General features: G+C 35.6%; 1 protein-coding gene across 1 annotated transcript in view; it reads left to right on the top strand.

Annotated features, from left to right (window-relative positions):
* Window positions 1-403: 403 nt before the first annotated feature.
* LOC106879594 (uncharacterized) overlaps window positions 404-12,500 on the top strand; it is a 219,963-nt gene continuing 207,866 nt past the window's right edge. Inside the window, exon 1 of the mRNA XM_052970203.2 lies at window positions 404-1,411. Within this exon, the coding sequence (XP_052826163.1) occupies window positions 1,296-1,411 (116 nt within the window). The 5' untranslated portion in view covers window positions 404-1,295. The remainder of the gene's footprint in view (window positions 1,412-12,500) is intronic.

The following is a 12,500-nucleotide window of genomic DNA, read 5'->3' as shown; positions in this document are numbered from 1 at the left end:
TGTGTCTTACTCGTTCTGACAATTTGTGCGACTGTTATGCTTGTGTGTATGTGTATGTGCGTGAATCTGTGTTTGTGAGTACTTTTTGATATGTACAACATATGTCTGTATGCAGACTATATGAAAGCATAGTTGTTGAAAGGTTGTGTATGTGTGTTCGAGTACGTGCTTGTTTGCGTTTATACATCCTCCTATTCCCAACACCCTCGACATACTTCTCTTCTCGTAGCATTGGCACTCTTCCTACTCCTACTTCCTCTACACTCTTCTTTTTCCCTCCTTCGTTTCTTGTCTTCCTTTCATCCACAGCCATATTACCGTCAAGCTAGTGAAAGACAGAAGAAATAGTGTGTAATAAAAGCAGACACGAGAAAAAGGAGGGGGAGAGAAAAAAAAAAAGAAAGAGATTAATGAAATAAAAATGGTGGGAGTGCAACCAATATTATTAGAGTGAGTGAAATGCGGAGTGAGAGAAAGAGTAACAGATTAACAGTAGAAGGCAGCAGTGAAATATGTTTGGAAAAATACATTTACGTTCTGTTTTAATCACAGGACTCTTCTGAGATGTTTTCATCCATTCACTCTCTCTATCTTCGACGCTAGAACTGCTGCCTTTTTACCTTACTAACACAAAATAGTTTCGGTGAGAAAAGTGGATGTGTTATTTCCTGATTTCAATGGAAGGGTTTTCATGTCTCTGTCTCTTACTGATACTCTCCTCGTTAAGTGAGTGTTAGAAGCTGAGTGGAGTACAGTACAGTTCTGCGACTACAACTGCAAACGTCGACGTCCTCTCTTGCCTGCATTTGTTGTTACTTTTCACCTATCCCTTCTCTTTCACTTTCCTTCTTCTCTACTAGACTCTTCTCATTTTCGTTCTTGCCCCCCTATCACTCGTCATCTCGATGTTCTTTCTCACTCCGTTAAATGTTCTTCTAGCTTGCCGACTGTGTGTGTGATTCTAGTCTTGTTTAGATTGGTCTGTTAGATGTGCTTCATTTGGATATTTTTAAAAATACACGTTTATTCGGAAGACGTTATGTAGAAGTAGAAGGTGTATTATACCCTTGATGGTATACCAATACACGTTTTCACTTAATTGTATACATATACACTGGATACCTCCAGAACAGTTAAGAATTTAACTGGATTATAAACAAAAATATGTATGTTAAATAGCAATTAGGATAAGTTTAAATTAACTGGCCGAAAAAGCAAAGGAAATTCAGGAGTACCATCATAACTGAAGGAGCTGTTATATCTCTTATTTAAAGGAAATATTACAATTTTGATCTATGAAACGCCAAAAACAATCCGGCACTGCCGGTAAAGTGTCGGCTTTTTCCACCACACATTCGCAAAATTCTGGACCTCACACTACGATCGCCAGGGCTAAAGCCTATGGATTAATGTAAGTACGCAAAAAAATATATTTTAATTGCTCCTTCATCGCTTCTTACATTTTATTGTCAATATTTGTCATATTTGTCAGACATTATACATAACTCTGTCATTTATTATTCTTGCTGCGACCCACTCTATCATCTCGGCCATTTTTTGTTAACGTATTTATTTTCATCGTACTCTCTCCACACCCCTCTGTTTATATTTTTTCTATACATATGAAACGAGACTGTTTTCTGGCATCTACTGGCTCAACCCAACAATCTATACCGTTTTCATACATAAACACACACGGAGCACACACGGACACACAGACACATTCGCGCAAATACACGCACACACACACACACACACACACACACACACACACACACACACACACACACACACACACACACACACACATACACATGCCTCCAGCACAACTCTACTATTTACTTCGACTGTCTATGCCGCTATGTTATACATTTGCCTTGCTGAATTTTCCTTTCTCTTTCTCTTCTTTCTATTATTCCTATTCACACATCTACCCAATCAACTTAATTCTGATCTCAGATTTATTCAGCTTTTTTTTAGTATATTAGTCAATTAAAATACGCCTATTTCTCACAACTCACTCACTCTACATTACACTTTGTCATCAATCTGTCTGTCTCTAATTTTCTCTTCAGCCAAACATAACCTTACTTCCCCCCACCACTCTTTTACTTTACGTTCACATTCTTATCATGAATACACACACGATTCTTTCTAACTCTTAAGCGCCTTTATTTTTCTCAACCTCGGTCATATAAGTACTCACATTTTGTTTTTCAAAAGTCAGAGGTGTATATTACTCCTTTCCGGCTTTTAATCTCGCTTTTTCTCTCAGATGCACATAAGACACACATACACATATACACACACACTCTGACACAAGCACATTCCTGCGAGGATATGCGCGTGCTCTTACTCGGGCATAAACGCATACGCACACACGTACATAGTTATTCTTTCTTACAAACACAAGCACATAGCTCATATGCACGTATGCGAATGTACACACACTCACTCAGACTTGTGCACATTCACATATTCATGAGGCATATGAATATTGTGTACATTATATGTAAATGTAAATAAAAGATAGTTGTTTTCTTATAAATGCTTTTCATCGCATGTCTTATATTTCTCATTAAATGTGTACCTTATTGTTATAATATCTAACATCAAACATTGGCATCATTTGTTGCTTGTGAGGACGAGTGTTGCTAGACCAGGTAGTAGTGCTGGCAAAGATTGTAGCTGCAATGCAATGCAAAGAGAGCAGCAATAGCTTTACTGATAAGTTGTAGTGGTAATATTCATATTAATATTATTAGTAATAGCATCAGTATTGGACAGCTATGCTGGGGGAAAAAAATAGAGAAAAAGCGTGTGAGCTACCAACAACCGTTTCATGTTTCACCATAATATGGCTTATCTATATTTCAACCTGTTCCAATATTACAAGCGAATACCGCTTGTTAATGTTTGCTTTATTTTTACCCTACATTACCAGCTGTAGTATACATATTTATCTCTTCTCCTGTTCTATAATTATTAGAGCATTGTTAATGTTTGTGTTTTGTTCTCAACATCACAAAAATGATTAATAAATGATTGTTTAAATTTGTGTGTGTGTGTGTTTGTGTGTGAGTATGTATGCGTATATAAATACAGACAGACAGACAGACAGACACACACACTCATACGCACACACATACATATGAACGTGGATAAATGAGAGTATTTGTATATCAATTTATCTCTCTCTAAAAATATATATGTATCATTCTTTCTATTTGACTTCTATTGTTTACACATGTATATCAATTAATATTGATTTTTTTTTACGTTAGCACAAGGCTACAGATTTGTACTTGCCGTTGACGGGCAATTATTTTATCGACCTTGAGAGATAAAGTCGACTACGATATGATTTGAACTCAGAAGAGGGAGTAACTAAATACTAAAAATCCATTTATTTAACTTTACTATTTTTTTGTACACACACACACACACACACACACACACACACACACACACAACACACATATATATGCATACACACTGCATCACACATACATATAAACAAATATGTATATGTGTGAGTTTACACTTATATATGGCATTCTCCTCTCTCTCTCTCTCTTTCTCTCTCTCTTTTTCTCTCTCTCTCTCTTTATACATACACATACGTATTTTATATGAGTGTTTATGTGTGGTGTGTGTGTATATTTGCATGTATATTGGAGAAAAATATATACAAATAAATAAATATATATAGAGAGAGAGAAGAGACGGAGAGTGTGTGTGTGTGTGTGAGAGAGAGAGGGAGAGAGAGCACATATTACATATATTATAGAGACAGCAAAATGGAGAAAAAGAGGAATAGAGATTACTGCTTTTACTACTACTACTACTACTACTACTACTACTACTACTACTACTACTACTATCAATACTACTACCACTACTACTACTACTACTATAACCGCTGCTGCTACTACTGCTGCTGCTGCTGGTTTTGCTGTTGCCGCTACTAAGTCAACGTTGTGAAGATAAACGGTTTATCTTTATTTTATCACGGCAAACTAACTGAATAGCTATTAAGCTGAAATAGGTCACGTGGCTTTTGTGTTAATAAAATACATTGTATTTGAATTGACTTGGTTTTAAGAATATATTGACGTCATTGGTGCCATTTCTCTGTCCCAATAAAGATCCACCATTATAACCGCCCTCCCCCCACTGCGTTGCTACCACCTCCGTCCACTATTGCCATCACCACCGCCGCCCTGTAGAAGCAGCAGCAGCAGCAGTAGTAGTAGTAGTAGTAGTAGTAGTAGTAGTCAGCAGCAATACCTTCGTCTCGCCGTGTAGTTATGGTGTTAGTGGTAGCGTAATTTTCGGAATTAGACTGCAGACTTACTAACGCGCACTGACTGTTATATTTACCTTCCTTGGCAGTAGTCCACACTATTAATTCGTTGTTACTAACGACGGTATTTCTCATTTTAAATTCTTGTCCTTCACATAGAGTATAAATATCATTTTCAAAGCCACACATTGCATGGCTATTTGACGAGTAAACATACGGGCTACTATGGTACAAAATATATGAAATAAAAATAGGGATTGAATTGTACAGCACGAATATATATATATATATATATGTGTGTGTGTGAGTGTGTGTGTGTTTTGGATGGGTGGGTGTGGGGGTGCGCGCGCGTGTATATGTGTGTGTGTGTGTATGCGTGTGTGTGTTTGTGTGTGTGTGTGAGCTGTGAGTTTTGTATGATATTGCTACGTTGAATGTTTTATTGCTTAAAACAATTTTGTTCAAACTAAAAGTTGATATCGAAAAGTCAAAAGTATGAAGATACATACAAGTATGGCATTTCACAGTTTTGCTCTGATCCTAAATGCCCCAACGAATCGATTATAAACATATGTCCATACTTAAGCGAGTGTTAAAATACTCCAAACTGCTGGCTGTTAAGCATATGTGCAAAGTGTTTTGCAATTAAAAGGCTCTATCAACTATATTCAAATTGTTGAATTGGCAGGTTGTTCAACAATCGGTAGTAACGTGTATGCAAGCAACATATCTATTTAAACTGTTGACGTGTGCAGTATAAATTGTAAGTTTACAGAACAAGCTATTGACGTGTGCTAGTTGATTAAATCTACAATTGTCAGCTGTCGACGTTGATAACTGACCAAAGAGTAAACTGTAGATATATATTTATTGATACATGTTGTGTATTCTGATTTGTCTAAATTGGTTACAGTGCCATTATTAGTCTTCAGTTTGTTTTGCATCATTGCTGAATTGTATTGTGACATCATCACGCTTTGTCGACTTATTAATTAATACTATGGTTTAGTACCAATAAGTGAAATTCTTATGTATCTAATGATTGCAGGTTCTGATGTAAGCAATGTAAACGTTAATATAAACATACTCAATGGCTTCACTCAATACTATTGGTTGATGACACGTGTCAAGTAGTTAGTTTTCTGAAATGTACCGCGAACTGATGATACAGGTTTAAAGGCAATGAGAATTACTAACGACAACAGTAGTCAGTTACTAATAACAACGGAACCAACAACAGAAAATGTCAGTAGGAGAGCAAGATTGAATTGTATTTAATCTACTTGCAGAATAGCTTGATCATGTTTAAGTTTTGATGTTTATAATAATCGTCTTGAGTTTACATGAATTTTGTGATATCTCTACAATCGATGAATACCTTTTAAACATGATTGGAGAATTAATATTAAAGATCAGTGCTTAGAATTTTATGATTCTTAAACTTTATGATGTCATTGTTTACACATGTATGTATGTATGTATGCATGCATGCATGTATGTATGTATGTATGTATGTATGTATGTATGTATGTATGTATGTATGTATGCATGCATGCATGCACGCAAGCACGTATCTATCTGTCTGCCTGTCTGTCTGTGTCTTTATTCAATTTTATTTCAAAATTTCTTGCCAATAGAAAAAGAACTGGTTTCCATCCTAGATTCAAAGTTGTTTAATTGATATTTGATCAACATTAACTAGCTATTTTTGCATGTATGTGTGTATGCTTTGTTTTATGAATATATTCTCTTGCATAGTTGCATGTCTTGACATGCCATATATACTTAAATGGTATATATACTTAAATGGTAAACTTTAGTGATGATTTCGATCTGTAGTCATCGAATAAGCTTTCTCCTTTCTGGTTTTGAGAAACCTAATTTTTCAAGATTGGTCCTCAGGCAGTTTGTTACATATCCAAGTGCCCCCAATAATCACAGGTATAAATCTGAACTTGTAATTCGGGTAAAATATGCATGTATATATGGATGTATGTATGTATATATGTATGTATGTATGTATGTATGTATGAATGAATGTATGTATGAATTTATATATACATATAGCTACAATGCGCGCGCACGCACACACACACGCTTACACACGCATAAACATGCACGCACAACACTTAACATGATGTATTGTGGAACATGTATCAAATAACACAAGTAACATGCGAACACTTTCACATTTATACTTGAATATTATTGCTTGGGAATATTTTCGGTGTAAATATTCAGAGTTGACTTTACCTTGCATTTCCTCGAAGTCGCTAAAATATATACGAGTCAATGAGTCATGTACTACAATCAATTAGATGGCTATATTCAATCGCAGTAAATTTTTAATTTTGTAACGCATACGGACTTCTGTATAGATATATGTGTGTATGTATGCTTGAGTGTGTGTGTGTGTGTATGTGTGTGTGTGTGTGTGTGTGTGTGTGTGTGTGTGTGTGTGTGTGTGTGTGTGTGTGGAGATAGATAGATAGGGAGAGAGAGAGAGAGAGAGAGATAGAGAAAGAGAGAGAGAGAAAAGAGAGAGAGAGAGAGAAAGAGAAAGAGAGAGAGAGAGAGAGAGGGAGAGAGAGAGAGAGAGAGAGAGAGAGAGAGAGAGAGAGAGAAAGAGAGAGAGAGAGAGAGAGCTGTATAAGTTTCAACTTTAATATGGATTTCCATTTGGAGTAGCTTCAGAATTACATTGTTGTTTATTCTCATTTGAAGTAATCTTTGTACGAAGCTTATAGACCATAGATAGAAACCATTACAGACCATGTGGTTAGTCAAGGTGTGTTTGTTAACAATGGAATATGCATCAGTTTAGGATATGTTTTGTTATACTAGAGAAATAATTTTAAAAAAAGTCTCTAAAATGATATTCTTTGTCTAAAATTCGTGAACTATGTGCACTTCTAAATCAATTGCTTACATTTTTAAAAATGTAATTATAACCTACTATTTTTACGAAATATTAGACAGCTTGTCTAACGACTATGTATCAAGAGTGATTATACCTATTTTTGTTTTTGCAACCATATTAATCTAGACTTGTCACAGAAGACAGTTTTATTGATTAATATATTCATTGAAAATGACTTCCGTTTCTTGGTAGTAGTAGAGAGCAAAATGAACTATTGAACTGTAAATATCCAATGTTTTAGAGTTATTTGTAATAGCAAAGGTTACATTTTCAAATAAGTAAAGATTTTGATAATAATTTGATAATTGTTTCTAAATTCTAAATTCAGATTTGGAGTTAGTCGACGATAACCTTGTTATTTTATTAAACATTCGGGAGGCATTACTGTAAAGTAACATAATTTCGTATAGTTGATTTGAAATTAGAAATGTGAGACACGGAATGAGATATCACGAAATATTTTCATTAATTTATATTTTTCCATCATTCAAACATCTTTAAAAGTTTCTTTTGACTTGGCAACGGCATAGAGTTGACGGTTTTCTTTTTCTTTCGCAAAGTGGGAATATTGTTGTTATTGTAAATTAACCCAGATTAGCCCTGATTGAGAAGGCCTATGATTAAAATGAATCCAGTCATGACCTTCATGTTTTTTTGAAGAATGTCTAGGGCTGCATTATCCGGTGTGCTATTTCTTTTCTCAAGTTAGTGGAGTGTGATTTGAGAGAGATTTGATTGTTGTTTCTGGTAGGTTGAGCAATTACCTCGATGGTTACCACAGTATCATAGGCGGTAATATTTACTTGATAAAATTTGGAATATTGATTTGTTTGGATTGGATATTTCTTTATATTGAGGGTGAGAAATGTCAATTATAATCTCCACGTTTTTGTGCACAGACTCGGCTCTAAGCAAAAATTAAACTGTCTCAGCATCTCTGCGAATCTGTTCTTGCAGCCGACACTGTTTAACTTATTAGAATCTCATATTTTTAGAAAGAAAATGGTTTGTTGCGATGTACATCCAACTGCCGAGTCAGTAATTAACTTTCAGCTAAGTCCCCTATTCGCCATCACTTGCTATGATATTGGTTTCTTTTGCTGAAATCACGTAATATAGTTTTAGTTGAATGAAATGGTGCATGTGTACAGGTAGTGTAATTGAAGTGAAGTTACTTTTACTGGTTATTGAAATGCATTGAAGTTTCAGTTTGAAAACCTTGTTGCTAAATAGCTATGATCTTGCACTCTTTCAGGTGTAAGGAATAGGGAAAACCGACTCCACAGTTCTTTTTATCTGGGAACTCAAGAACCAAAGACGCAGCTGTTCTATTACTTGAAATATTGTTGACAAAATCACTGTATATTTCAACGGATTCCATAAGTATGTTGATTGTCTGAAAAGTTCCAGATACTGAAACAGTTGAACGTCCCGAACCAAGAGACACAAATTCAAGAAATTCTCGACAACGTGTCATGCAAAGGAATTTCTTTTGTTGACGAATATGGACTTTCACCAGGTCGCTTCCCTACAACTTTGTTGTCAGAATTAGGAGGTCTGCCACATTTTCTACTAAGTGACCTGCTTTAATCAGCAACAACCAATTTTAACAAAATTACATGCCTGAAGGCCTACCGCACATGTAAATACATATCAAGAAAAAAATATCGATATGGCTGTAAGCTGCGGTGGCAACATAAACTTGATGAGTACGTCGTCAGTTTTCAGTGCCGATTGCAACATTTCTTCTCGGCATAAATTAGGGTTAGGGTTAGGGTTTTGCACTAAAATTCATTAATGCTTACTACATTTCTTTCTAGTCAGAAAACCCTTTTGTGTCGGTACAGCTGCTTAGTTTAACACCAATATAACATTGGTTCCGGATTCATTGGCTTCGGAAATATGAAATGAGAGGTTCTTTGCTTAATTTTTATAACTAATGGATGTGTTAATGAATGGACACATTTACAGAGACGAAAATCTGTTTAAAGGTTAGACAGATCTGTCGTAACGATAGGACAGGTTATAAATTTTATATACATTACAATGTACATTAAAACGATTGCATCATGGAAGACACAACTTTGCTATTTAGAACCACTAAAGCCGTTGACGTAAATATTTATTATTTGTAATAAGGGGTCAAAATTTTTGTCGTTCGAAACTGCAACCTGGACACTGACATATTTATGCTGAGATGCAAAACATATTTCCTTTTTCTGAATAGCTAATTTCTTTCTGAATAGTTAACTTGTGCCACCCACGCTGTAATCGTTTTAGTTTCGACACATGATCTCAGATCAAAACACTTGCCATGCAACCATGTAAGTACATTTCCATATATATATATATATATATATAACTATTAAAGTCGCCTGTCGAAGTAACGGTGCAAAAACTGGACTTACTGAGAATGTGATTTGATACATCAAGTGAGTTAGATATAATTTCCTTCCTCGACTGTGAACTGGATACCACAACGATTTCGGCACCTTCCCTCCAATGGTACCGAGCTGCAGTGATGCTTCCAGAAGATTTTCGGGTTGTTTTGGTTCGTCCTGTTGCACGCTATTCCGTTATTTTTGCAGCTACCGCACAAAACCGACTGCATTTGTAACTAATCCAGTTTTGTAGAAACTATTCCTTATTACTTGATGAGTATGTGTTCTTTGCTATCCCCTTTGATCATTCTCTTGCAAATTTCTGACATATTCCAGTTGAAGTAATTTCTGCTTCCCTCTTTACTTTGTGAATCACTGTTCTGCTATTCTTCCCAAGTCCACTGCTAGCAAGGTGGGATATGATGGATCTAGCTACAAACCGTTGCAAGGTTTGAAGATGACAGTGTTCGGTACATCTTTTGGAAGCATGCCTCACTAGATTCATATTTAAGGCTCTTATTTTCAACGAGATTGTCATTAAAATACTTCCGACTTCTTCGATGCTATTCAAAAATATGTAATAGGATCAAATGTAAATGCTGTCAATGCTATACACATATACACAGACATGCGCATATATACACACAAATGCATCCATAGACATACAATATCATTTGGAATGATTGTCTACATACTCTGAGAATACTTAGTAAATCGTTTAGAAGTTTGTCTATGTATTTACTTGATTATCACTCATTGCTACCGACTTTCCCTTCTCTGTCTTTCTCTTTCTCTCTCTTTCACTCTCTATCTCCGTACATGTGCACAGTTATTCATACATGATAGCTTAAACACATGCGTGTGCAAGCACATATTTGGTCATACACGCACGTACGCACATATAGACAAGAATGGGAAATGAGAAAAGGCTAAGACTAATTATCAAATCATTGATCGTCAGGAACAAATCGGCAAGTCGTTTTACAATAAATATCCTTTAAGGCAATTACTTTAATTCTATATGTCTGACTCTTAGAAATACGTATGAGACGTTTCAACCACAAACAATCCACAGGGTAATTTTTATCCAGAGGGTAATTTATATCTCATTTGTGCAATTCTAATGAAATTCAAATAGAATTACAACTCTTGGGGTTCGTGTGGTCATGAAAGGTGCATATAACTTTACTTTTTTTATATTACTTTTGTCATTATATTGCAACCGTGCACAGACAGCGACTTAGTAGGTTTATTCACACATATCGGGTGCAGGTCTTATTTCAGTCTGGTACTTATTTTGTCGATATTTCTTTCATGAATGGGTAAAGGAACAGAACATAACGTAAATATAAACGCAGCTACACGCGCAAATACACATAACACGAACGTATACATCCACGCTCATATACAGATATATGTATGTATAAATACAATGTCCATCTGTACAGTTACCGTCTACCAAATTCCAGTGTCAGTACTGGTCATCCCAGGGCCAGTTTGAGAAATACACGGAGCGTACAATTAATTTAATATTAATATTAATTACTGTTTCTTCTGTTTCTATAAACAAACGCGTATCTACACATTTACTATCTCCCTCCCTCGTTATATCCCCCATTCTCTCCATCTCCCCTATATCTCTTTATGCATATATATTGTGTTATCTTATAGAGACATATGAATATTGATGTACTCTACACTTTGTATTCGTAGGGCTTCAGGAATTTGTAGAATGATCCACAGCATTTTAACTTGTTGTTATTGGACATAGAGCAAGTAACAGTGATTAACAATTTGTAGAACGAAATAAAGAAAGTGTCATTTAAGGACGTGACGTATACATGTAGAAGAGTAGCGAAGCCGATAGCAAAGTATAGCTCATATTCTGCCAGTGGTTAAAAATAATGCTATGTGGTTTCAAAGGTTTAAGAATAGCACCTGATTTTGTTTGGTGTGGTGATTGCATGGTTTCCAGAATGAAGAAAGTGTGCTTTGGCGTAACTCTAAGCAAATCTGGGGTCCTCTCAAAATATCAACGTTGCTGGTAATGGTTGGTTAGGGTATATCTATATTTCGATTCGGTTTATGTTAAACATTGATTCTGGTTTATGATAAATGCAATTAACGTGTGTATACAATAGTGAATTTTCAATCCAGTTGCTTTATCGTTGATTAGAACAATGTATGTGTATGTATATACATATATATGAGTGCGAAACATAAATTTATGTCCTCTTAAATTTTGGCACAAGGTCAGTAATTTCAGGGAAGAGGGCATTCGATTACATCGGTCCCAGTGCTCCACTGGTACTTCTTTTATCGACCCCGAAAGGATGAAAGTCAGCCCTGGCGGGATTTGAACTCAGAACGTAAAGACAGACGAAATGCTACTAAGCATTTGCCTGGCGTACTAACGATTCTGCCAGCTCAGCGCCTTATTGAATACTTATTTCAGTGAGTGTAACTTAATTTGATCTGTTGTATCTCTTCGTTTACATTATATTATATGTAGCTCTGAATTCGATGTTCTTATATATACATATATATAATTTCTTATATATATATATATATATATATATATATATATAATTTCCCTTACCATCTTATCTCCTTCATAGAGTCATATGGATGCCTTCGTGACCGTGACGGTATAACTTAAGCAATTTTGGACTACAGCTGATTTCTTCTAGAAAGAGAACCAGACAAATAGACAGACAGAAAGAGAACAAGGCAAATAGACAGACAGAAAGCGATGGAGAACAAGAAGAATCTACACTAATAGACGATTGGAATTTTATTTATAGTACTCATAAAGGCGAAACACAAGGCTTACCTGGGCGAAATTTGGACTCGGAACGAATTACCGCAAGGCAACCTCAGCCAGCTGGGAACA

Source organism: Octopus bimaculoides, chromosome 8 (assembly GCF_046866305.1).
Source record: "Octopus bimaculoides isolate indiv1 chromosome 8, ASM4686630v1, whole genome shotgun sequence".
NCBI classification, from domain to species: Eukaryota; Metazoa; Mollusca; class Cephalopoda; order Octopoda; family Octopodidae; genus Octopus; species Octopus bimaculoides.
Note: the sequence above shows the minus strand (reverse complement) of the source record. Positions and strands in the feature narration are given on the sequence as shown.